Raw genomic sequence first — 27,478 nt, 5'->3', positions numbered from 1 at the left:
GTTCTGGGTTGAGATTTTCTCTGTTCTCAATTCTGATATTTCTGTCATTCTGTTGGACTCCCAAGTCACTTCCTCGCCCTGACTCCAGGGTCATCATTAACAAGATGCCTGTGGCAAAAATCACAGGAGCCATGGATGGGGAGAAGCCTTTAGAATGTAAGAAATGTCACCAAAATCCAGGGCTGATTGTGATTCGTCATGCCCTGCGGGCTGCTCTTCCTGACCCGGGCCGGGGAGGGGGAGTTGGGCTTTGTCCCCCGGTACAGCCGTTTTGATCTTGACTTGGTTTAGACCACAAGGAACGTCAGGGGTGGGCAGTGTCGGGCGGGGGGGCGGGGCACGTGCTAAGGAGCCCTGCGGGGCTGACCCCTTAAGCATCCAAAGGCCAGTTCCTCCCAGAGCTCGGGGAGCTGCACATGCTCCAGAAATGTCTGTGCCAGCAAGTGACAGCCCAGCGCCACGCACTGCGCTCACGGGCCAGGCTTCCTGTCTGGTGGCACCATGTCTCCTGCAGCCTCAAGATGTCAACTCCGATGTCCCTCTATTCTGTCACCTGCACTTTCTGCTAATCTTTACGTTTCTGAAGAAAGCAGAGCGAAAGCCTTTCCAACCCAACTCCCCCCTTCCCTAGACCAGACAGATCCTCTCTGAGTTACATAAACCCTCAACGGGGCTCTCCAGCTGGGATCGGGCTGGGGCGCTGGACTGGGTATTTTCAGCCTCATAAAACCCTCTGATAAACAAGCATCCTTGGGGGGTTTTATGCCCCTACACTCCACCCACCCCCGTCACAGCCGGTGGGCAGAGCCGTTAGAGTTTTGCCCGCATCACCACTGTGTCCAGGGTATCAGGAGTAGGGGTGGGGGGAGAGCATGTCCACGCAGGCCACAGAGAGGGAAAGAGGGTGACCTCATGCAGACCCGCTCCTTCAGCCAGTCTTCCCCACTTACAAATCCATATACAGTTTGTGATTTGGGTTCTTCCTTTCAGATTCCTCTGATCTTACTCTTCAGCGGTAAAACTCAGAACAGCCCCCAGGCAAGGCTTGTAAGCCTTCTCCGCCCTTAGCTCATGCTGCAGACCAGGGTTTCGTGGGAGGGAAAGGAGGGAGGGAGGGAGAAAAAAAGGAGAAAACAGGCTAACACTGAGGGGAGGGGTGCAGAAACAGTCATCAGACGATTAAATACGTCTTTTGAAAGAGCGAGGTTTTGCTTTTTAGAATTCCAATTCTATGTAATTAACAAGCGACACACCTAAAGCACAACGTGCAAAGGTGGCAGATAGAGGAATGAAAGAAGACGCAAGGTGAATGCTGATCAAAAGAAAGCAGGTATTACAATGTCAGTATCAGACCAAGCCGACTTCAAGGCAGACAGCTACAGAAAGAATAAAGGTCAGTACTTAATGAAAAGAGAAACAATGTACCGGGATGACAGAACGATCCCGCATCCGTAAGCTTCTAGCAACATCAGCCTCAAAATGCTCAAGAAAAATTGTCAGAATTGCAGGGCACAGCAGACAAAACTGCAGTCATGGTGGGGAGTACCATTCCCCTCTCTGACACTGATAAAATAAAGCGTTACCAAATGTACATAATGGACACATGTAGACCCCCAACCCAGCAATTAGAAAAACTTAAACATTCCTTCCAAGCACATGTGTGTATGTTTCCCAAAACTGATTACAGTACTGTGCCACAGAGAAAGTCAGAACACCTCCAGATCAATACCATTCAGACCACACTCTGACCTCAGTGCGATGTAATTGAAAATCAGTAACAAAAGAGATAGCTAAAACAATTGGTTAGTGGGCGGTGAAACTGTCAGGTGCCATAAGATGCGCACAGGGAGGGATGCAAACCAAATTACCTAAGAAACCAGTGGACGAAGGGCAAGGTCTTCCCCCATCTCAGGGGCGCTTCATAGAACGGGTGGCCTTAAAACAGGAGCGTGGCGGCTGTCCGCCTGGAGAAGCGGAGGTGATAAGGGCAGTCAGTACTGCGAGCTGGCGGGTGGGGGATGTCACCGAGATGGGATTCGTGTGGCGCTTTGTGGAAGTAAGACTGAAGGCCAAAGAAAAACTGCGTTCTTCAGCAAGAGGCTCACAGCCTTGGTGGGTTCCGGTGCCCAGCAATGTTAAAGCCCAAGAGGAGACTTAAACATTAGTCTGGCTCAGTGGAATACTTTTGGGGGGAAGAGGTAGACAGATCCGTGTGAAGAAACCAGCAATTGAACAGATGCTATTGACACCACTGCTACGTGTTATAGCAGCTGCGAGGAAGATAAGGGATGAGTTGACGATGGTGGGAATGAAGAGAGATTGATGGGAAGAAAACGTTATAAGTGCAGAACAAACAGGCAGCATTTGTCAACCGATTCTGTTGTCGTGTGGGAGGGAGAATTCAAGTTCGGGAGACATAAGTAATCACATAGGTAGCTGAAAGGGGCTGAGAGGGAAGGAGGGATGGGTCTGCATGGATTCGGGAAAAGAAAAGAGTTAGCTGGCAAATGCCTGGGACGTGTGGACCAAGCTAGCTGAGCCAGAGAGAGTTCTCTGTTCATTTAGCGGAGGGGTCGGCAAATGATGGCGTGTGGGACAAATATGGCCCACACCCGCTTCTGTAAATGAAATTTTATTGGAACACAGCCATACCCAAGTTCCCCATCAAAGGCTCTGACACCAGGAAAGAGGACAGGTAGGGTCCCAGCATATAATTTGTGTACGGCTGCTGCCATCTAGTGCTCCGATGCTGTTACTTCATCACCTCTATGGAGCGCCCCCGCCGCCGGCCCTCTTCCACCTGGCCCACCTTCCTCCTGCACTAGATAGCCTACATCGTCGGGGGATCCCTTCAGAATTCAACATCCCCTGAAGGATGACGAGTCTCAGCCAGCAAAGGGCCGCCTGTAGTTCAAGGGAAACACAGCTTTCTTCTTTCTGATCTGGTCCCACAGCAATTTCTTTGGGTTTCACCGCGAAGAAATTCTTCAGACCTCCTGTCCTTGGGGAGTTGGCTGCTTCAGCGGTTTTTCCTTTCTGAAGTGTCATTACATCCAGAGCACGCGTGCTCCGGAGAGGAAACATGCCCTCAGCTCTCACTTAACTCGGTCGCAGGCATAATTCAAACCAGCAGGGAGAGCGAGGTGATTTATGCGCCAGCATTTCACTTCACACGTTGCTTCCTACTTAAGCTTTGACTTAAGCACAAGTCGAGAGGCATTTGTAATCCGAGAGCACACCTGACCGACAGGTACCGCAGGCATCCCGGAACAGGCTCGGGCAGAGGACCCTGGCCACACACCTCACGGCGCGCCACGCAGAAGCCACAGAGCACAGCCTGGATTTTTTTTTTTTTTTTTTTTTTCTGCTGAGTGCCCCGACCAGCCAATGCTAATCAACACCCAGACGCTTAGTAAAGGATGCCTGGTAGCTTAGCCTGCATTCGGACCTAACATAGCTCCTTGAGTTACACATGCAAGCATCAAAATAAATTTTAAGGGGTGTGTTTGCCCCTCGGATCAAAGAGTAAAGCAAAAGTCAGGTATATCTTTCTGCCTGGCTTCTAAACCAGTTATGCCTGTTGAAATAGCAGCGCTCGTTTAAGACAGCAGCTGCTAATCAGCCAAGCAGCCGTTTGTTTCGAAACAAGGACAAGCAGTCGATGGGTACGTCTCTGTGCGTAGACCCATGTGTGCGCATCCACCTGGGCAAGGTGTCCCCCTGCTTCCGCTCAAGTTTATTCAGGGAAACACGTGGCGGGGGGAGGGGATTTAGGGAAATAAAAGATGCGCTTTCTCATTAGAGTTCGCCCAAGCGTCTCTTAAGGAGCAGGCTGGTCTCCCAGTGTCCCCAGGCTTCCCTGTGGCGGGACCGAGTTCCCAGACGAGACCGTCTCTTCCTCAAGGCTGCCCGTCTTGCCCCCCTCCCTGCCCACTGAACTGGGTCTCAGCATTCGGCGGGGAGGCGGGAGCCAAAGCCCAGCCTAGGCTCCCTGGAGAGTGGTCTCTAGCCTGAGACGTGGAACCCCGGCGTGAGGACGCGCTCTGACTCAGCCAGCCACACCCGTGCTGTCCTCCCCACCACCCCTCCCTTCCATCACGTCAGCAGAATTGGAAGGAAATTCTTGCACTGTTGCTTATTTGCAGTAGCAGGTGGCACTTTAGCAGATCCATTTTAGTATATGCAAACAAGCCCTTCTCTTGAACCCATCAAACCACCTTGCCTGGAATTCTAGAGTCATCTACTGACAGCTCCTTCTCGAAACTTCTTCTTTCCGGTCCTCCCACACAGCTGCTCGCCTTACCTTGAATTATTAAGAGCGTTTGGCAGCGGTGGAGGGCAGGCCGTGGTTGGCAGACAGTGCCACCGTGCGGTAGTGGGACGTCATAGCTTGACTCTGGGTAACACGCACCTGGTCATCTGCCCGCGTCTTTGGCTCTTACTACCGACGTTTCAGTTTCCACGTGTGTCACGTGAGAGAGGTGGGTTGCATCTGTGGTTCTAAGACCACCAGGCTTTGTGGGACAATAAAAATGTCCCCCAGGCACGTGAAGACTGATGTAGAAATACCACCTTTTATATTTTGCAAAGTAAAGGCATTGAGAGAAAGCTGCTCTCACTGCCAATCACTCTCTCTTAGAAATTGTATTATCACCAAAAATTAGTTCATAAACTCAGGATAGAACAAAGTCCTTTCTGCCCCCAGACAGGAACTTACTTCTCTCTCTCTTTCTTGCTCCATTCAAATTCATGAAAACCTTGTGCAATAATAATATGTAATTATGTTCTTAATACAAATTAGTCTGTTAAGTCCCATTGGCTAATGCATAAAGATGACCTTGACTCTCCAATTTATTCTACTACTGTCTTTTAATCTATGTTGAAAATCCAGTTTCTCTAAACCAGGATGATGTATTTTTTATTATTTTCTTTTGTGTTTTTCTTCCCTATCATCTTTCCGTGTACACAGAAGCCATCTCGGGGTGGGGAGAGAGGAAGTCACAGCCTCGGGAAGGATCTTGATTCCTGAATTACTAGTTTTATCCAAAAAAGAGAGCAGTTTAGCTTGGGAAAGAATCTGATCCTGGAAAAGGGGAAACTCCATTTAATTGATTAATTTTTTTCCCGCTGCTGTGTGGAAATGGGGGCTATAGGACAGGGTGTAAATCTTGACATGGACACCCATGAAATATGCTCATTTGCCCAAAACGGGGTTGCGGTGTGAGCTGAGAGAAGTCAAGGAACACAGGCAACTCCAGACCCTTGTCCTCTGCTCCCAGGGCCGCGAAGAAAGCAGGTGCTCACACGTGGGGAGGGGGTGGAGCGCCCCCTGCCGGCAGCTGCGCACGCGCGCACGCGGGGAGCCCTGAGGACCCAGTCAGGGAGGCCCCCGGGGTTGCACTGGGGGGATGGGGGTGGGGAAGAGGACCGGGACCCGCGCTCCCCAGGCCCCGTGATGTGGCACAGGCGCGTTCCCAGAGGGCGGGGGCGGCAGCAGAAGCGGTAGGCGCGAAGCGCCCTCTCCCAGCTCTGAGCTGGGGCGCCCGTGGGACTCGGGGCTGTTGGGTAGCGCTGCAGGGTTGGGACGTGGCTCTCTGGGGAATGAGGTGGCTGAGCAGTGCCTGTGTGAGGGCAGCTCGCGTCTCCGACCTCGTCACCATCCATCCAACCCCACCCCATTTGCGCTCCGGGCAGAAGGCCAGGTGCCCACAGGGATGGCTCCCAGGCTGCGTTCTCTTTCCCCATCCCCGCCGTTCATGCAGGGTGGATGCTGCAGCAGGAATGAAGCCTCCTACCTGGCTCCCAATGGCACCGTTGAGCCCAGAGCCCTGGAATGCAGGCGCATGGCACCCAGCTGTGAGCAAACCCAGAGTCAACCCCGGCCGGCTTCCAGATGGGACGGTAAAGAGCTGGGCACGGCATCCTGCCTGGGAGCGACTTAATCCCCCCTCCTGCATCCTCCCCTTCTACCCACCCGCTTCTCCCAGGGCACAGCCGCAGAGCTGTGCAGCCCTCACCACTCTCTGCTTCCAGAACATTCTCGTCACCCCCAAAAGAAACCCCACACCCATGAGCAGTCAGTCCCCTTCCCTCCCTCCTCATAGGCCCTGGCAACCACGAACGAGTCTACTCTCTGTCTCTATGGATTTGCCTGTTCTGGACATTTCATGTACATGGAATCAAACCATGTGTGGTCTCTCATGTCTGGTTTCTTCCACTTAGCATCATGTTTTCCGGGTTCAACCGTGGTGTAACTCCTTTTCATGGCTGAAGAATATTCTGTTGTATGGCCGTACCATGTTAGTTGACAGAGGTCTGGGTTGTTTCAGCATTTTGGCTATTACAAATAGTGTTGCGGTGAATACTGGCATACAGGTTTTTGTGTGGACATAGGTTTTCATTTCTCTTGGGTACATACCAAGCAGTGGAATTGCTGGGTCGTATGGTAACTCTAAATTTAACGCTTTGAGGAAGGAAGTTTTAAAAATGACCTTCTCTGCCAAAACAAAAGGATCCAGATTAGGCCAAGAGTTTATTTTAACCTTGAAAGTTCCATTCCCCAAACATCATCATCGCAGGAGCCCTTCCCAGGGCCGATCCCCTTCCTCTCGGCCCTTAAACCACAGGAATGCCGAGCGTTACAACCATAGGTGGTCTCGACGCCGTGTGCTTGCTGTGTGCTCCGTTCTGCGCTGTCCTTGCCCTTCGTTCTCTTGTTGGCTTTTCCATGAGAATACTCATGGGGGAAGGACCCCTGAGTTGCCCCATTTTACAGACAAGAAAGTTGAGGCACCGAGAGGTGCTCTGTCCACAGCCTCAGAGCTGGTAAGGCGAAGGGCCAGGTATGTTCCTAGGTCTCTGGCTGTACGACTTTGATGCGTTGCTTTTTTTTTTTTTTCCCCCTGTGCCTCCATTTCCTAATCTGCAAAATAAGAATAATAATCGTTTCTACCTCAATGGATCGTTCTGAGAATTAACTGAGTTTATACGCGCAAAGCCCCGGCACAGGGCTGGCGTGTAGGAAGGCTGTATACAGTGCGGCTGTGATGTTTGCTTCCTGGCCTGCCTGTTTCAGACACTACACTCCAGAGAGATGCCCAGCCCACCCCTGTCCCAGCCCGGGCTCCAGGACAAGAGCTCCCTGTCCCCCCCGCCCCCGAAAGAGAACCGGTTCAGAAGCGGCTTCCACAGTCCGTGTGGACCCAGCACGCAGGCCAGAGGTCCGGGTCCAGGACGCCGGGGTCTCTAGGTGTCGCTTCTGCTCTCCCGTGTCGTGGGCTCCATGCCCGACACTAGGCCTTAGTACCCTCCCCTCTGTCCCCCACGCCCCCAGGCCTTGGCCCTCCTGGGCTGATTCTGCTGTCATGTCTCAGCGCGGAGTTGGCGTGCGGGTTAACTCTTGCCCTGGTCCTGCTCAGTGAATGTAGCTATTTGTCCATCCCGCACCCTCACCTGGAGCCTCTTCTCTACCCTACGGGGGACCCAGGACCGGGCTGGGAGTGGGCTGCTCTGCACCCGGCCTCGACGGCCCGCCTGAATTCTGCAGGTGGTTTTCTAGCGGGCAGCCCCCTCCAGACGGCACGAGCTGCTGCTTCCCTCTTGCCCCCCCCACCCCCAGTGCCCTGGACTCACTCTCAGGCCCCCCCCCCCCGTGTCACCGCACAAGTTACACGCCCAGAACAAGGAGGGAGGCCCTGAGTGCCCTCCTGTGTCTGCCCGGAGGCAGCTCCTCTCCATCAGCAGCACGAGGAGCCGTTTATGCCGGGCCCCCTCCCCCTCCACGGCCCCCGGCCATCTCCACCCAAGTCCCCTGGCGACAGGGTTGGCCGTCTTGGCACGGGGGACCGATCTCTACACAACGTGCACTCTGTTTAGCCTGAAGCAGGCTTCAGGGGAGGCTCGGACGCTGCAAGGCTCTTTGAGAACAACAGCGTCATTTCTCTGTGGCTTTCCCAGGCGCTGGAGATGACACAGACTTTTCCCTCCTCTAGTCCCATCGCTGCCCGGTCCATCCTCCTGGACAGCTTGTTACAAGCGGCGAGAGGCCGAGAGCAACTGTGCTTTTCAGAGCCGTGGGCAGTGTTCGGTTGGGCTGCTGGTGTTGACTGCACTGCATTTTGCCGGGCCAGCCAAGAGAGGCAGCTTGGGCGCATCGGTGGGTTCGCCACGTGGCACTAGTGGCTGCCTTTAGGGGCTGTTTACATGCACTGCTCAGTCTTTACTGCCATCCCAGTAAAGAGGGGAGGACACAGAGCCCTGGAACTTTCCCTGAGGTCATGCTTACAGCAGGTGGCATGTTTTGAATTAACACCTCTGCCCCTGCTGGCTCTCTCACCCCACCCTTGCCTCTGGCAATCATGGGACAGTCACGAAAGCTAACATGTACTGAGTGCTTTCCACGTGCAGATCCTGTGCTCCTTGACTCCTGGGGAATTCACTAATCCTTAAAGCCCCCTGTGAGGGAGAAATCACTGTGCCCATTTTACGGATGCAGGATGTGCCCCAAGGCACAAGGGAGTGAGGGCAGAGGCAGGATTTGAGCCCAGGCAGCCTGGCCCTGCAGCCTGTGCCCTTAACCCTGACATCCTCCTGCCTCCTGTGACCGTAGAGGCTTGAAAACTGGCCCCCAAAGTGGTGTGGGAAAGGAGGTCAGCGCCGTTGTAAAAAGTGTGTAATTTCCCATTGTAAGCACTTTGAGCGTCGGCTCCAGGAGTTCTGTTTCCACTGTCCAGTGCGTCTTTAAAATCATGTCTCATTGGGCGAGTTGGGAAACAGAAGCAGATGTGAAAGCTCTTCAGGGAGGGGCAGGTTTTCCAGCCAGCCTCACTGGCAGCAAACATACACGTTCAAGATCGTGTGGCACATCACTCCTGGCATTTGTTGCCACAGTAGGGAACCGTAACCCTTGCCAGGTGCCTCCAGGCAGCAAGGGCTGAGGGGAAGAGGGAGCGAGAAGAGAGCGCTGCAAAGAGACGGCACCAAGATGCTCCGGGCGGCCGCTAGGTCATGACCAACTTCCAGCCTCACCTCCTGGAAAGCGGACGGACGGCTGGGCTGGGTCACTGCGAGGCTAGAGCTCCCCAGCAAGAGTTACCTGCCTACAGGCTCCAGGACACGGAGAGGTGGGGGGGGGGTCCGGGTCTTTAGAACGACGGTGTTGTAGTAGAATGGCATCCCCCAGAAAAGAATGTTGAGTCCTAACCCCCAGTACCGAGAATGTAACCTTAGTTGGCAGGAGGGTCTTTGCAGACGTAGAGAGTTAAGATCAGATCACAGTGGATTAGAGTGGACCCTAAATCCAATGCGACTGGTGTCCTTATTCGACAAGGAGAAAAGTCACACACAGAGGAGGATGCCGGGTGACAACGCAGAGACACCCCGAGGGGAGACGGCCACGTGGTGATGGAACCAGAGATCAGAGTGACACAGCCAGAGGCCAAGAAATGCTACCGGCCGCCGCCCGAAGCTGAAAGAGCTAAGGAAGGATCCTTCCCTAGAGATTTCAGAGGGAGCATGGCCCTGCTGACACCTTGCTTTTGAGCAGATTCTAGCCTCCAGGACCGTGAGAATAAATCTCTGTTGTCTTAAGCCACCCAATCTGTGGTCCTTGGTTACAGTGGCCACAGGGAACCGATAGATAGGGTCTCCCCAGTGTCCATCCACATCTTCCAAGCCCCACTAGGCTTTCTTCACCTCCTCCCACGGTGGACGGAAAGCTCTGAACATGACGCTTGAATCCATCCTCTTCTCTATCCCGATGCATTTTGTTTTCCCCACCCCTTTGCTGGTCTTCATTTCCTATTTCAAAAGGAGGCTCGGGTTTGGTTTGGTTTTGGTTTTTTTTTTTTTCCTTAGGCCTCTCTCAGTTCAGTTTGAACCCAACTGGAGGAAAGCAGCAACTTTCTCCTTTTCTGAGAGGCTGCCTTCAGACGCTGGCCCGTGGGAGTCCGGGCTGTCCCCTGCATTGGAGCTATTAAACTGTCATAAGAAAGAGGCCTTTGTCACGGGGAACACGGCCCTCGGCTCAGAAACAGAGACAGATTGTGCCAGAAAACAAACAACAGGAAAAAAGGTCCAACCACAAAATTCTTTGGGACTTCAGTCATCGGCTTCTCACTTGTTCTTAAAAGACAAATTTCCTTTCTTTGGTGTTAAGTCCATCAGATAGGTCGTCGGGTTTTTAGTTCTGTCCAGAACCGAGGACTGGGGGCCTCCACCCAGCTCCCTGTTTGCATGATGTCATGCCTGCCTGCCTGCAGGTAGGGGAGTCGGAGGTGGCCCTGGACCTGCGCAGGGGGTGGGGTGAGGTTTCGCAGGGGACTGGGGGCCTGACTTAGTTTTCAGGGCAGGGAAGGGGGAAGCGATGAAAAAAGTCACAGAGACCAAGTTACAAACGTCATGTTACAAATGCGTGGTGACCTTCTGACTTGGCATTGGCTCTGGCAGAGGCCTCAGAGAGCCTCATTTCATGCAGGAGAGGAACAGGACAGTGACATGCCCAAGGCCACATCGTTCCCTAATGTCACACCACTGCTGCCTGCTCAAGACCACTGGCCAAAATGCCCCTTGACCCAGCCTGGCACCGGGAACTGCTGCAGCCCGAGCCTTCTGTTTGGCACAATGACCTCAGCCCCCTCCGGGCCAGCTTTCGCCCTTGACCATCTCAGGGTGGGGTGTGGGAGGGCAAATCAGCATTTTCAACAGGGTCCCCTGTGCTGGGTTGCACCCCACGGCGTGAGAACCACGGTTCTAGAAGGAAAGTGGAGAAGAAAGGCTTAGGGGACCCCCCACCCCGTTCCCACTGTCCCTTCCGAAGGGGGTTATGCTTCCCAAGGCCACGGCTTTCCTAAGTCAGGGGAGAGAGGCACCGCTTCAGAGAATGCATCCTCTTAAGGCCAGCACTTCATTGCAGGTGAATGACAACGAAAGAAACGCTGGCTTTTTATTGCAGGAGGGCAAACGACCACATAATTGGCAGGACCTCACGCAAAATGAAAATGCATGCTCTCTTGTTCAAAAAGCAGGAAAAAAGCTTCTTCCTTTGTTCTGTGATGTCTCTCTCAACCTGTCATGGTGTTTTGTTTCATTTTATTTTTAAAATTTGTAATTGTGGTAGACTATACATAGCATAAAATTAACCATTTTAAAGTGTATGATTGTGTCATTAAGTACGTTCCCATTATTGTGCAACCATCATATTCTTCATCTCCAGAACTCTTTTCATCTTTTTTTTTGGGTTTTGGCTGCGTTGGGTCTTCGTTGCTGCGCACAGGCTTTCTCTAGTTGCGGCGAGCGGGGGCTACTCTTCATTGCGGTGCGTGGGCTTCTCATTGCAGTGGCTTCTCTTGTTGTGGAGCACGGACTCTAGGCGCGTGGGCTTCAGTAGTTGTGGCACGTGGGCTCAGTAGTTGTGGCTCGTGGGATCTAGAGTGCAGGCTCAGTAGTTGTGGTGCATGGACTTAGTTGCTCCGCGGCATGTGGGATCTTCCCGGACCAGGGCTTGAACCCGTGTCCCCTGCACTGGCAGGTGGATTCTTAACCACTGCACCACCAGGGAAGCCCGAAGAACTCTTCTCATCTTAAAAAATTAAAACCCTGTCCCCATAAACAACAATCCCCCATCCCACTCCCCCAGCCCCAGGCAACCACCACTCTACTTTCTGTCCCTAGGAATTTGACTACTTACTCTATAGGGACCTCAGAAAGGGAGTCATTTCATATTTGTCTTTTTATGATGGGCTTATTTCACTGAGCACAGTGTCCTCAAGGTTCACCCGTGTTGTAGCCTGTGTTAGAATTTCCTTCTCTTTGAAGGCTGAATAATATTCCGTTGTATGTATGGACCACATTTTGTTTATCCATTCCTCTGTCGACGGACACTTGGGTTGCTTCCACCTCTTAGCTTAGCTATTGTAAATAGTGCTGCTGTGAACACGAGAGCACAAATATCTCTTTGAGACCCTACTTTCAATTCTTCTGTGTGTGTGCCCAGAGGTGGAATTGCTGTATCACGTGGGAATTTGATTTTTAGTTTCTTGAGGAACGTTGTCATGGTGCTTTTTATCTGCTGTTTAAGGCAGGGGTGCTTTCTGGAGGAGTGCAGACCCTCATAGGCTCCCAGGGCCCCACTTGATCATGACCCGGTGCACGGGGAGTGTGTGTCTGACCCTGACCTTCCTGGTGCCCAGGCCCTTGAGTGGCTGCCCCGGTCACTCAGCCCTGCATGAAGGAGAGCAGAAAGAAATTGGGGGAGAAAAAGTGAGCGTCAAGGAGCTGTGGTGATGCCAGGTGAGGTGATGTTGAATATGTACATGTAAAGGTCTGTGATTCCAGACTTTTCCATCAATTGTTGTTCGACCAAGTGAACCTCTCATGGTTGACCTCCTGCATCCACGTTCCCTCTTCAGCCAGGCAGGTGGGCAGCCCCGAGGACCCAGGTCTGAACCTGGGGCAGGGGCAGGAGGTGCACAGTTTGCGGGCTCCTGGTGGGCCCACCTTCCGGCCAGGTTCAGGGAGCAGCCCCGTGATCACAAAGGGTTACTGTTCTCCGGGGTCTAAACACGCAGTGTTCAAACTCAAGCTTTCTTCTTTAGCCTCAGTTTCCTCATCTGTAAAATGGGGTTGCCTTGAGGAGTACACAGCCGAGAAGGTCAGTCTCTTCTGGGCAGCCAGCACTTGACCCTCGGGAGCTGTTAACACCCCCAGCAGCTGGGTTGAGGGTGCAGGCGGCTGTGGCTGCAGCATGTGGAGAGCCCCCCCACTCAGGGGCTGGCTGGTAGCTGGAGGCGTGTGTCTCTCTTCTGACTCTAGGTCCTTACGGCATCTGCTTGTTGGTGATACACAAGCAGTTTATGTCACTAGAGAACCATGACGTCGTCGCTGCAACCCGTGTGCCGTATAACATGTGGACATCTCGGTAACGCCACATGACGGTCCATAACCTGGATCTTCTGCCGCCTTAATACACTCTGAGAGTTTACCTGAGTCCCCACCTAAAGACTAAAATGGAACCTGGCATGACATGCTCCTCGGTGTGTACCAGATGATGCTTGAAAAATTAACATTTGTTATAACCATTATAAATATACCTAATAACATATTTTGGTAACAGCTTTATTGAGATATAATTCACATACTGTGTAATTCACCCATTGTAAAGTACACAGATTGGTGTGGTTTTTAGTTTATTTACAGAGTTGGGCAGCCATCACCGCAGTCAATTTTAGAACATTTTTATCACCCTCAAAAGGAAAAAGGAACTCTGTACCCTTTAGCAGTTGCCTCTCCCCATTTCTTTTTGACCCCTTCAACCCCTAATCTACTTTCTATCTACAGATTCTCCTATTGTGACCCCTCTCGTTGTAGATAGGTAGATAGACAGATATTTAGGTATATATGGAACTTTATAACATGTGGTCCTCTGTAACTGGTGTCTTCCACTTAATATATATATATATATTTTTTAATTATAGACTATCAAGGAGGAAGGAGGGCTTATTTATTTATTTAATTTATGGCTGTGTTGGGTCTTCGTTTCTCTGCGAGGGCTTTCTCTAGTTGTGGCAAGCGGGGGCCACTCTTCATCGCGGTGCGTGGGCCTCTCACTATCGCAGCCTCTCTTGTTGCGGAGCACAGGTTCCAGACGCGCAGGCTCAGTAATTGTGGCTCACGGGCCCAGTTGCTCCGCGGCATGTGGGATCTTCCCGGACCAGGGCTCGAACCCGTGTCCCCTGCATTGGCAGGCGGATTCTCAACCACTGCGCCACCAGGGAAGCCCTAATATAATGTTTTTAAAGTTAATCTGTCGGGGCTTCCCTGGTGGCGCAGTGGTTGAGAATCCGCCTGCCAATGCAGGGGACACGGGTTCGAGCCCTGGTCCGGGAAGATCCCACAAGCCGCGGAGCAACTGGGCCCGTGAGCCACAATTACTGAGCCTGTGCTCTAGAGCCTGTGAGCCGCAACTACTGAGCCCGCGTGCTGCAACTACTGAAGCCCGTGCACCTAGAGCCCGTGCTCCACTGTAGAACCAGTAAGAGTGGACATCCTTGTCTTACTCATGTTCTTAAGAAGAAAGATTTCAGTCTTTCACCATTAAGTATGATGCATGATGTTAGCTGTGGGTTGTTCATAAATGCTCTATGTCAGGTCAAGAAAGATCCCTTCTATTCCTAGTTTGTTGAGGGTTTTTATCATGAAATGGTGTTGGATTTTGTCAAGTGCTTTTTCTGCATCTATTAATTATTTGGTTTTCATTTTTTTAATCCTATTGATATGGAATATTGCATTGATTTTCAGATGTTAAACCAACCTTGCATTCCAGGGATAAATCTCCCTTGGTTATCATGTATGGCCTCTTTTTATACATTACAATATTTGGTTTGGTTGAGGAATTTTGCATCTATATTCATAGGAAATATTGCTCTCTAGTTTTATCTTCTAGTGACGTCTTTGTCTGGTTTTAGCATCAGGGTAATGCTTGGAGTCCAATTAGATACAAGGGATGAGAATGACTGACGAGAAAACCTCCTAATGTTTTTGGATTTGTACAGCTAGATGTTAGCGCCTCTCACACAGACTGGGATTCCAAGGGAGAAGAAGAGAATGGTGAGTTTGATCATTGAGTTAAGAACAGAATATGAGAACCCTTTGGGTTTTACCCTGCTGACCCCGCAATTGCTAGTCAGTACTAGGGAAAGTATGGCGCATGCCCCATACCTTCTCTGGGATAGCTGGTTGGCCTGTCGCTTACCCTCGAAACTCTCCCATCTACATTCTGGTCAAAGACTGCAGGAGTAGTTCCTGCTGTATACGATGCGTGTACGATATCGAAGTGAGACTCGTTGTCAGATCCCTCCCCTGTGCTTGGCTCCCACCTTGATACTCAGTTTCTGACCTGGGTTTTAGGTTCTGGCTATGAATTCCTTCAGCCTGGATTCTGACCCCATTACCCACCTGGTCTGTGGAGACAGAAGTCCTCATCCTTCGTGCACTCCATGGGCGCTGAGCCTCCCTGCCCCAGGCTCAGATGGCATGTTCTGCGTGCTTGAACCTGCTTCTTCTCCTCTACCTTTACCTTCACATGGACTCTTTAAACTGTCTTGTCTGCATGAATTTTGAGCTGCTTCTCTGTTCCTCCTCACTGGTACTGCCTTCGCCCATTTCCCCTTATCGACGGGATCTTGACTTTTGTTTCCCTACCGGGGGTTAACTCTTCTTACATGCTGTCCTGATACTCACCGACCTCACCTCTCCCCATTACTCCTACAATGTCTAGTCTGTCCATATTGTCGGTCCTGGCCTTCCCTGGCCTGTCCCATCCTGCTGCTGGTCATGTCTCAACTGTGACCCATGGTATTGACTTCCAAGGTAAAAATTCAATTTGTTTCCCTCTGTGGTTTAGTTTAATACATGAAAGCATATCCTTTGACCAAGGGTCTTTATAGATGGAGTAACAGGGAAGTGCTACAGCTTTCCAGGGGAGGATTACCTGTAAGCTTACAGGATTACCTGTAAGCTGTCTGGAAGGTTCCTCATATCACCCAGCAAAGCATGGGAAACCTTTCAAAGCAGACCAAAAACTCAAACCTCGGAATCACAAGCACTGCTTTCTGGTAGGGCCATATCCAAGATTTTAGCTGGTTCTAACAATACATCAAATGTTCTTTCCCTGTTACCTTTTAGAAGACTTTCTATTTAAAAAATGAGAAGTGGAAAAGGGTAGATTAAAGATAGATTAAAATGAGACAGAGGGCAAGTAATAGGTGTGTTTGGTGGGATAGATCACTCTGAGATTTCCATGTGTTCCCAAAGGGACAACCAGATCAATTAGAATAGGAACAACAATCAAAGCTATAATGAAAAATTTTAGGGACCTGGAGGGGGAAAAAAAGTCTGAGGATGCAGTGGAAGAGAACTTACCACATTTCAGGTAAATTTAATGAAAAGAAACTCACAATTAGACATATCCCGGGAAATTTTTTGAATTACAAAGGTAAATAAAATGTCACAAAACTGTCCAGGTAGGATAAGCAGGTTACTTATAAAGGGATTAAATTCAGATTGATCAGAAACTAGCTCTAGTGAAAAGGGACATTCATTGAAAGGATACAGGAGATTAGGAGCAAGAAAACCAGCAGCCTAGTGAACAACTGAAATAAGGTCTAGAAAATCTCTCTCATACACTCACATGCACATACTTACGTACATTCTTTGCATTTAATGCACGGCTCAATAAGGCAGTCAGTCAGTCAGTCCATAATATCTTTGCCCACCAACCACTGTCCATTGAGTACACCTCTCTCTGTTAAATTTTAATTAACTGAGAAAGGGAAGATATTTGGTTCATCTCGTCTTTGTTCAGGGAGGGACCCTCAAACAACAGGTCCAGGACCAGCCTTTATTCACCTTGGGCTAGGTATCCACTTCTGGTGCAATGTGTGGGCACTCCCAACAAAAAAGAGCTTAGCTCTTTCCTGGTCAAGCAAATGAATTGAAGAAGAAAAAGGATGAATATCTGAGCCTGGGTTTCTTAGAAACCAGAGCCTAAGGCAAAGATGACATTCTACAATTTATTAGGAGGTACACTCCCAGAGAAGCAAGAGTGAGGGGGAAAAGAAGTGAATGGCACAGGAAAGGCAAAAAGAAGATCGAAGGCATATCATTGAGATGGTTGTAGCTTCTCAAAAAAGTAATTCTCTCTTCTCAGTCCTGGGTCATGAAGAACATCTTCAGAGAGACTGAATGGGACTGCTGAGTCTCAGAACTGTGTGTTGGAAGGTGAAAAAGGGGTGGTAGAAGAAAGGATAAGCAACTGATCTCATGATTCCTTCATCTCCTGCTTGTTTGGTCCAAGTCCACCTTCCTCATGCTTCTGAATTGTATTACCTATCCCCTCCCCCATCCCCCAGGGCTGCTATGGCTTTAGTCAGGGGGATGTGGGCGCTTCAGCTGCTGTGAGCCCAGGCATCATGGACGAGACACTGAGCCACTCCTCCCTGAGACCATCCCCAGTGTTAGGAGGTGAGGTGACAGACTGCAGTTGAGACTTTAGGAATGGCATGATGGATTATTCATGGTTCTCCAGAGAAACAGAACCCAGTAGGATGCGTGTGTGTGTATATATATATATATATATATATATATATATATATATATATATATATATATATATAAAAAGATTTATTATAAGGAATTATCTCATGCACTTAAGGAGGCTGGCAAGTTCAAATTTGCCCCTCTGGGCTGGCGGACTTGGGACTCAGAAGAGCCAATGGGGTGCAGTTCTAGTCCAAAGGCAGTCTGATGGAGATTTTTTTTCTTATTCCGGGAAGGGTCAGTCTTTTTCTTCTAATCAGTCTTCCAACTGATGAGATGAGGCCCACCCACACTGTGGAGAGCAATCTGCTTTACTCTACCAATTAAGATATTAATCTTGGAAACTCCCTGGCAGTCCAGTGGTTAGGACTCGGCAGTTTCAGTGACAGGGCCCGGGTTCAGTCCCTGGTCAGGGAACTAAGATCCCACAAACCGTGCAACGCAGCCAAAAAAAAAGATATTAATCTCATCTAAAAACACTCTTTCAAAGACACCTGGAATGATGTTTGACCAAATATCATGACACCCTGTGGACTAGTCAAGCTGGTACGTAAAATGAACCATCACACGTGGGAATCTCTGGGGCTGCTCAAGAAATTCTCTGCCAAAGTCTAGAATTCAGGCAGGAACACAGGGAAATGGGGTGGAGCAGACTGGCATACTGGATTTGGCAAGCAAACTGATCACCATGTCTGGTACAAGATTATGACTGTGTAGTTCTTTATTGTTCTTCGGAGATTATCATTGATTATGCGTTTATCTTTAAGTTCTAGTGACTTGCCTCTTGCTGATAAAAATTTTATCATTTAAACCGGTTATACTTTGAGGATATCTTTTGGCCGTGCTTGAGAAGAATGGATTAAAAAGAGGTTTCAAGTCCGAACTGTGACTTCTTCTTGGAAACTCTAGTTCCACACCACAGAATTTGCCTTCCTTATCATGTTCTCTTTGGTGGAGAGAAAATGAACCAAGACTCCAGGACGATGTACCACAACAAGCTTATGTGCCCGTGTGGGTGTGGGTATGCTCAGGGGTATGATTAGGGATTTGTGCTCCTTATAAATGAAAATGATGATGTCTTTTTTTTTTTAATATATTTATTTTATTTTATCTATTTTTGACTGCATTGGGTCTTTGTTGCTGTGCGCAGGCTTTCTCTAGTTGTGGCGAGCGGGGGCTGCTCTTTGTTGCGGTGCGCGGGCTTCTCATGGCGGTGGCTTCTCTTGTTGCGGAGCACGGGCTCTAGGTGCGCGGGCTTCAGTAGTTGTGGCACGTGGGCTCAGTAGTTGTGGCTCGCGGGCTCTGGAGCGCAGGCTCTGTGGTTGTGGTGCATGGGCGTAGTTGCTCCGCAGCATGTGGGATCTTCCCAGACCAGAGATCGAACCCGCGTCGCCTGCACTGGCAGGTGGATTCTTAACCACTGCGCCACCAGGGAAGCCCGATGATGTCTTAAGAGTTGCTTGAAGTCATGCGAGTGTTTCTTCTGTCTTTCTCTTCCCGGAGGGCTTCCTTATGGATTTCTGGTCTACCCCACGGCATTACCCACATGGTCCTGCCTACACACAGACACCCATTCTCACTCAGGACGGGCCCACGTTGTTTTCATTGTAATCAACATAACAACATTGTTAATGATGTAGTTTACGTTGCCTTTTTCATGCTGACTCTTGGGAATCTGGTGAGGACTTTGCATGCACAGCACATCTCGATTTGGATGGACCATGTTTGCAACGCTCAGCAGCCACATGTGGCTCGTGGCTGCCACATTGGATAGCGTAGCTCTCGGGCGGTGGTTCTAAACCTGGCTGCACATTGGAATCACCTGGGGGACATTAACGCGCTGATTTCTAGATTCTCCCCTGCAGCGATTCCGAGTTAATGGGGCTGGGCTGCCCAGGCTGAGGACCCTTCTGGGTTAAGAAGCACTGGTCTACCGGGCACTCTTCTGGGACAGTGTGTCCTTTCCCCCACTCTGACCAGACCTCTCTTCCCCTCCATCACCACGAGGCTTACAGTGTAAACAGAAATTAAGCAAGCTGTGACTTGGGTCACGGGTAGAAGAAAAACAGAAACAGGATGGTATTAAATTCTGTCTGACAGGCAGGAGTGAACAAGCTGAATTCAGTTGTCTTCTCTGGGTCTGTTTACCAACAGACTCAGTAATTATTTGTTCTGCCACTGCCTTTGAAGCTTGCAATGTGTTTCTTGTTCTCTGAGAATTGAGAATCATTTAGGAACATTGCAGATTCGGCAAGATTTCCCAGCTCCCCCACCACCCCCGCCCCTGTTCCATCGGGAGCTTCCAGTGGGAATGAAAGCATTCCGTGGGGAACACTGATTGCTGGAGAGAACAGCAGGAATATATGTGACGGGAAACCAGGGATACCGTGACTTCTGCGCAACCCAGTTTTCTCTGCTCTAGACAAGTGAACTCTCCTCCACAAATAGAAACCAGTCCAGACAAACCACAGAGACTCAGGTTTCTAAATGCATCCAGAAAAGATTGTTTCAGGGAAGTGGACAAATGAGGCATGAGTAATTCAATCAGCAGGAAAACAAACACGATGCGACCCCACGTCTGAAACCCAGGGTGCCGGCAGGCAGCTGTTTGCCAGTCCCAGCACCTCACAGACCCCGGGGGCCCCATCTACCTACTTGGTCCCTCACACTCAAAGTGGACTTCCACAGATGGCTCAGAGCTGGGAGCCATGCATGCTGGGGAATAGAAAATCGCTGAGGGTTTCCTGGGGGCTGTGAAACCAGAGAAAAATATACGGAGAATAGAATCACGGGGAGCAAGTGACACTTGCTTGATCTTTACCCTGTTTGCGTGTCTTCAGTCCAGAATTCATAAAGAAGTAACTGGTCCAAGCGAAAGCTTTTTGCGGTAGTGAATGTGTTTGGGAAGACGCGTCTAGTCCTTTGCCACTGAGCTAGGTAGCCCTCCATCTGCTGGGGTGCCAGACCCTTTATGTTGACCTTCAGGTAGAGGAGATGGGCCAAGCCATGCACCCTTATCCATCCAGCCCGTCACCCAGAGCCAATAATTGCAAATGGCTAGCTGGTGTCAAGGGTACCATGTGGCTATAGATGGGAGGGTTGATGAATAACTCACAGAGGAACCAATTCCATGAATTAACTAATGACATTCACAGATAATCTACTGCTCCTATCGAATTAGTTCCTATAAAGCCAACCCCGGGCTTCCCTGGTGGCGCAGTGGTTAAGCATCCGCCTGCCAATGCAAGGGACACGGGTTCGAGCCCTGGCCGGGGAAGATCCCACATGCTACGGAGCAACTAAGCCTGTGCGCCACAACTACTGAGTCTGCGCTCTAAAGCCCATGTGCCACAACTACTGAGCCCACGTGCCACAGCTACTGAAGCCTGCACGCCTAGAGCCTGTGCTCTGCAACAAGAGAAGCCACGACAATGAGAAGCCCGTGCACTGCAACGAAGAATAGCCCCTGCTCACCGCAACTAGAGAAAGCCAGTGCACAGCCAAAAATAAATTTAAAAAAAAACAAACCCAACCCCATTTCTTTCCCATGCTCTCCTACCATTACATTCTCCTTTTAGGTAGAGGTATGGGGAGAGGGAGCAGGATCTCAGTGACTAACCTTTTCCTCACTCTGTTGCCAACCAGTATAGTGTCCTTTTGCAACTGTTTTAATAAGATATTTTTAGTTTTCATTTCTATCATTTGTAAGAAACAGAAGCGTAATGCATACTGTCTTAAGCTGAAAAGAGAATTTACTGGCTCACCAACATGAAGACTTCAGGGATTTGACTTCAGGAACAGTTTGATCCAGGGCCACAAATTGTAACATCAGGCCTCTGCTTGTTTTTCTCCCCCTCAGCTCTGTCTTCTTCAGCGTTGGCTTGATTCTCAGGTTCTGCCTGGTGGCAAGATGGCTTCCTGCTAACATCTCCAGTCCTGTGTCCTCCCAGGTTCAAGTCCGACAGAGACAGTTCGTCTCCTCTCAGTAGCTCTCTTGGGGTCTGATTAGACCAACTTACATCACGTACTCCCCCTTGAACCAGTTACTGGGACTGGAAGGATGGAACTAAAACCGTTGTCCAGAGTGGCATCTCAGTCTGCTTTCCGGAGCTTGGCATGGAGCCTCCGCCGAGCCGCATGGACTGAGAGTGGGGGATGGGGGTCCCCAGAGAGAACTTCCTGGTCACTCTGAGGTATGAGAGGGGGCCTTCATACTCTTGGTCCTTCATGGTTGATTCCATTGGTCCTTCTTGGATGTAACACACACACAGAGATGGTGCTTTGGCTCTTTTTGGTGATAGCATCATTGCATGCATAGAGGCAACCATCAAATTCAGGGACTTGCAGGACCCACTGGAGATCATATTGAAGAAAAGTACTTGGTAAACTGCCCAGCACTTTGCAAACTCAAAGTTTGCAAAATGCTTCTTTTTACTGTTATTTCTTAGGACCTGTGAATTTAGCTGCTTCCTTTACTTCTTTAGTCTAAATGGTGAAGAACTGGGGAGTTATTCTCCAGAGAGGTAGCTTAGCACCGTGTTACAAACATGAACTCTGAAACCAGCCTTCCTGGGTCCAAGTCTGGGCTCTGCCATTGATGAGCTGCGTGGCCTTGAATAAGTTACTCGACATCTCTGTGCCGTGGTTTCGTCATCTGTAAACTGGGGATGATAAGACTATCTCCCTCGTGTCAACGTCAATACGCGTCAGTTGCTCAGAACAGCGTCACGCATGTAGCATATACTTCATAGTAAAAATAATAGCTTTAGGGATCATCAAACCAACATATTAATTTCTAAGTAGCTTTAGGGATCATCAAACCAACATATTAATTTCTAAGTCTCTCCCAAAGAGATGCTGAGGTGGAAGGTAGCTAAACTTCTCCTACGTTCATTCAAGGTCTTGGTCCCTAAAACCCTTGAGTCCATCTTGGTTCGCAAAGGGATGTTCCCACTTTCTGAAAAGGATTTAAAGACTAGATCTGCCTGCTCCTCAGTTTGGCCTTAGAAGAACTACTTCAGCGCATCAGAACAGTGGTTCGGAACAAGAAAAGCTTACTGTGTGTGCTTCACAGGCCTGGTGTCGAGACAAAGAATGTGGGTGACACGCTTGGAGCCCCGTGGGGCAGAAACGGCCCGAGGGTCTCACCCATGGGCGGGGCCCCTGCTGTTGTCTCCTTCACCCGGGCAGGAAGATGCCCCTTTAAAGGCGTTCCTTTGCCTGCCTGTGTTCCTACTGTCACAGTTCTGTCCCCTCTTTCGCCCGCAGAACTGCTGTAATGAAAAGGCCATCAGCTCTGCACCCCATGACTTGGCCGTAGAGTTTCTGCAGGTTGGAACTTGAGTCTAGAGGGATTGATTTTGATACACAGGGTTTACGTTGTTGTCTGTCTCCATCCCGAAGCGCAGACACAACAGGAACATTGGTCCCACGGGCGGGACTTTTTACTGCCTTATGGTTTGGAAAGGGTCCACTCCTGATGGAAAGCCCCTAACATTTCAGGAAAAGCCTACGAAATAAACCTGAGTGGGAGGAAGAGGCAGAAGAACAAAGAGGAGGCGATCCACAGCTCTGGTGCCTGGTGACGGGCAGTGACGGAGCTCAAGAGATCAAGTTGCCCATTTCAGTCTTCTTTGTTCACCCCAGACTCCCAAACCCACAAGGACAGCTGGAATCCATTCTTAAAATTCCTCGGAAAAAAGAAATTCACGTCCTCTCCCAGGCATCCTTCCTGCTTTTGTGCAAAAGTGATTGCCAGAACTTGGCATCGTTGAGATTTCGGACGGATTGTCCTTGTCATGGGGGCTGTCCTGTCCCTTGTAGGGTGTTTAGCAGCACCCCTGGCCTCTACCCACTACGTGCCAGTGGGACCCCTCCCCACAGCTGTGACGGCCCAAGATGTCTCCAGACATTGCCCGGTGTCTCCTGGGCGGGGGGGAGGGGGGAGGGCAAATCGCCACACCTGAGAACCACTGCCATAGACAGTATTGTAACATCTTACGGGAAAACCTGAACGAACTTTTCTGGCCACCCCAATATGTCCTTCAAATCTTTGAAAGCCTACTACGTACCAGGTGCTGCTTCAAGAAAAAAAAACAGTAGGTCCCTAAACTCGGACTCAGAAGAACAGAGTTAAACCACTTGCAAATCAGTGGAAATGCGTAGGTCGTGGATTGGTGCATCTGGGGTAAACTGGTGATCTGTTCACGCTGACAAATGTCCCTGTTCAGTAAACAGCGTTACTCGGCTTCTTCCGACAGGGCTCTCACTGGCCCCGAGCTCTTCCCCCTTAGCTGCCCCTGAAGACCGTCCCACACACCCTCCTCGGTGGGAAGGAGCAGCTGCTCCCCATCTCCTGTAGAACCAAATCAGAGGCTTGGCCGGCTTCCTCTTCGCCTCCCTCTCTCCAGGCGAAATTCCAGGTCTCATACCTCCTGGGGAGGCATTGTGGGTCAGGCTGAAATCGTGCCAGACATCTGGATGAGAACCGCAGGACGCGGCCAGCACTGCCCACATCTCCAAACTCTGCCCCCGGGGTGGAACGTTCAAGGGACCCGCCGCCGTGTCATAAAAGCCATGCTTGATTTGGCGCTTTGGGCCGCAAGGTCTGCTGTGGGCCAGGTGGGGACTCCCTCTCTCCCTCTCTTGGGCCCCCCGTCAGCTCACCTTGGACTCGTCGTATGTCTCTTCTGCTGGGGTCCAAGAACCCGAGGGCAGGGGCTGTGCCATCTGAACTCCTCCCTCCCTGGCAGCCCCCGGCCCCCACTTTTGTGGTAGCGTGTCCAGGAGATGCTTCAAAACGGGTAAATACCTCTAGATGTTTGATGCCACGTCTAGAAACAGTCAAATGTTCCCCTGGCATTTTAGGTTCCCTTCAAACCGTCTGGTTCCTGAGCGGCTGCACTCACTCCCCAGAGATTCCATGGGAACGACTTAAGGATTCTGAGTCTGAAAATCACCTCTCCGCCTGACGGGAAACCATCCAGAAAATCCGAAGCCAGTTCCTCGTTTCAAACAAACTCATCAGAACAGGCACAGCGTGCAACAATAGGAACTTTGCAAAAAAAAGAGAGAAGCGGACGCAAACCTTGCCCATCTCCTGGCAAAGAAGCCAGCGACTTGAAGGAGCTCCTTGGAAGGAGCACGGGGACATGCTGACCTCCAAGCCAGGTTTTCACGTTCTTGACCTTCCTCTTCCAAGAGCTCCCGTTTTTCCAGAAGCCCTGTCGTTCGTCTTCTGCCTGGCCCTGGCTGAGCTAGCGCAGGTGCGGCTCCAGAGCGGGCAGACTTCCCCTTGGGGGTGTCCCCTGGACTGATTTTTAGGCGTGGGACTCCATCTCAACCCAGATTCTGAAAACAGCTCCTGAAGGATGAACGTATGCGGCAAACCCGAAAGCTGGTGATTCCAGGATTTCAGCTGCCCGCCCGCCGCCAATTAAGAGGAATCACGTGCGGTGCAGCTAACAGCACAGAGCAGCACAGAAGGCTTTTGTCCCCTGGTCCCTAGCTGACAACGTTCACAGCACCGGCAGCTGTTGCCAGCCTCTGTCTCCTGGCCCCCGGAGACCTTTCAAAACAGGATAGACAGCGGTTTGTCCGGAGTGTTTACAGCAGGCCCCCAAGGCGACCAGTGGGTTGGAGCCTCTCTGGAAATACCTCTCAGGGACAATGGGGTGGCTGTTATTAATGAATGACATTAATAAACAGGTCCCAGCGCACGTTGCGGGGGCTTCCTAAAGCCCCTGTCCCTCCATCCTGCTCCCGGATTCCTAGGAATAACAGACTGGACAGATTCCCCAGAGGCCAGCCCCTCCCCCAATCCCCAGCAAAATCTAGAATGATTTCAAACCCCCCCTCCCCCCGACAAAGACCCACCCCCAGAGGGTCCCCTGGAGGAAACCCAGCCAGAAGTTCACACTGGAGGAATATTTGAACTTTGGGGATAATGTCAGCTCCACGGGGCCAGGGACCCCGTCCTGTCCACACTGTTTTCCCACCACCTCGGACAGTATGTGGCACAAACAAACATCTGTTGAATGATTGAATGAGAGGAGAGGGGGTTTTAAGCCATTGCCTTTCAGCCAAAGTACTTTTTTTTCCCTTTTTTTTTTTCTTTTTACCATGGAACATTTTAAACATACAAGGAGGAGAATACTTTAATAATAAATCCCCATATGCCCGTCACCCGGCTTCAGTAATGATTCAGCCAGAATTGCCTCTTATATATAACGTTTGCTTTTATTGTGGAAATTTGTAAACATACACAAAAGTAGGAGCCTGCTTTCGTTAACCCCACATGTGGGTCACCCAGCTTCACCGCCCTGAAAACAGCATGACAATTTTAGGGCCACCCTTTTGGAAAGTAATCAAATCAGTATATTTCTGAGCTGTTTAGAGGGAGACAGACCTAACGTCTTATAATTATACCCAACTTCCTTACTGGAAAGAGATCCAGAAAATGGCTTTCTCTTCTCCCTTTGGACTGAGAGGCAGCCCCCGAACGCCAGCCGGTGCCCAAGTAAACGCAGACATGGAGACATATGTATAAAAGCACCCCACCTCCAGCAGGTCATTATCTGTGTTTATCTTATCAGGATAATACTAAACCAGGCCCACTTAGAACAAGGCATTTAGTCTTTGCAGCCTGGGATTCTGCTCCTAGTCACCAGTTCCGTTTATAAATCCACTGTCCCAGGCGGAAAACAATTTGAAAGGCAACATTGTTACCGGACAAGGCTGTAACTGTGATAACGGAGCTTGTGTGGCCCGTGTCTGGTAATAAATTGCCGGGCCCCAGGGTTGCGGCCAGGGGGCCCTGGCAGAGCGCTGTGACCTGCATTTTCTCCTTTCTGAGCGCATCCCGACGGCCACGTAGAGATCAAATCAGACAGAAGAGTGTCTCTTGAGCCCCTGGGATCGTGGAGTGGCGGGGTCTGCTCTCAGGGGTGTGGTGCCCGCTGGGGACATGTCCCCAGCCATGCCTCAGTGTTTCGTAGAGGGACCGCTCAGCCGTGGTGATCCGATCCGGGGATTTGCCCTGCAGTACAGCGAGCTCATTGTTCTGGACACTTGGATTTTGGGCTTCTTTGAGCTGGTTTGGTGGCAGTGGGCACTGATGGAAACTAGGGGAAGTTGGGTGCGTGGCCCCCTGCTTCCAACCCAGCCGTGTCCTGGTCCTTATTGGGGGCAAATTGAAGAGAGATGCCTTCGTGTGGGAGTGGAAGTTTTTGCAGTCAAATGACATACACAAAAGTACTTTGCAAAACCATAAAAGGCCGTGTAAAAGTTGATGTTATTAGCAGAAAGAAATAAGAATGCTATGTGCACGGTGTAGCAGAAAGCATTGGGCTCAGACAGACGTCACCTGGGGCCGGGGTGCTAAGTTCTGTGTACAAAAGGCAGATGCTGAAACATTTCTCACGAGGCTGCTGTAGTAATAAGTTGATAATATATGTAAAACGTCTGGTGCAGAACCCATAGCAGGGCTCAAAAAATGTGAGCAGTGATAATATAACACAAATATTATCTATAATGATATTTATGTATAATAAATATAGGTTCATGGGAGGCTTCCCTGGTGGCGCAGTGGTTGAGAATCTGCCTGCCAATGCAGGGGACACGGGTTTGAACCCTGGTCTGGGAAGATCCCGCATGCCGCGAAGCAACTAGGCCCGTGAGCCACAACTACTGAGCCTGCGCGTCTGGAGCCTGTGCTCCGCAACAAGAGAGGCCATGATAGTGAGAGGCCCGCGCACCGTGATGAAGAGTGGCCCCCGCTCGCTGCAACTAGAGAAAGCCCTCGCACAGAAACGAAGACCCAACACAGCCAAAAATAAATAAATTAATAAATTAATAAAAAATAAAAAATAAATAGGTTCATGGAGGTGCTAAAAAGAGGGAGTAGGTCTCTGGGTAAATTGGAAGGTTCCTGACGGCGTGTGGCAGTAAATTAGAACAAGATTTATGTGGAAATGAGAGTTAGGGGCACTGAGTGTTCCTTCAAGGGGTATAAGGGTTTGGGGTTTTCTTTAAACGGAAGTATAGTTGATTTACAATATCGTGTTAGTTTCAGGTTTACAGCATGGTGATTCACTTATATATGTTCTTTTTCAGATTCTTTTCCCTTGTAGGTTATTACAAAATACTGAGTATAGTTCCCTGTGCTATACAGTAGGTCCTTGTTGGTTATCTCTGTATAGTCGTGTGTATCTGTTAATCCCAGCCTCCTCATTTGTCCTCCCCCAAGAGTATGGGTTTTTCATGTGAGGCGGCGGACCATCCCTGGAGGCTCTGGAATAAGACGGGGACGGTGAGGGGTCCACGCAGCCCAGGGGAAAGAGGAACAGGCTTTGGAGTCTGATCTCAGTTTGAACGTGCAAGCGTC

General features: G+C 50.3%; 1 protein-coding gene across 16 annotated transcripts in view; it reads left to right on the top strand.

Moving 5' to 3' along the window:
- Positions 1-27,478, top strand: part of SLC39A11 (solute carrier family 39 member 11) — a 426,997-nt gene that overhangs the window by 360,314 nt on the left and 39,205 nt on the right. For 3 of the 16 annotated variants that reach the window (XM_082439853.1, XM_082439847.1, XM_082439846.1), the window contains one exon: positions 5,763-7,061. The exons of 8 other annotated variants lie outside the window; for them this stretch is intronic. In XM_082439853.1, the coding sequence (XP_082295979.1) occupies positions 5,763-6,222 (460 nt within the window). In that variant the 3' untranslated portion in view covers positions 6,223-7,061. Of the gene's footprint in view, positions 1-5,762; positions 7,067-27,478 lie in introns of those variants that run through there. 5 more of the 16 variants (XM_082439852.1, XM_082439848.1, XM_082439854.1 and 2 more) reach the window with 4 other exon arrangements.

The sequence above is a fragment of the Balaenoptera physalus genome, assembly GCF_965194825.1.
Source record: "Balaenoptera physalus genome assembly, chromosome: 20".
NCBI lineage: Eukaryota > Metazoa > Chordata > Mammalia > Artiodactyla > Balaenopteridae > Balaenoptera > Balaenoptera physalus.
Note: the sequence above shows the minus strand (reverse complement) of the source record. Positions and strands in the feature narration are given on the sequence as shown.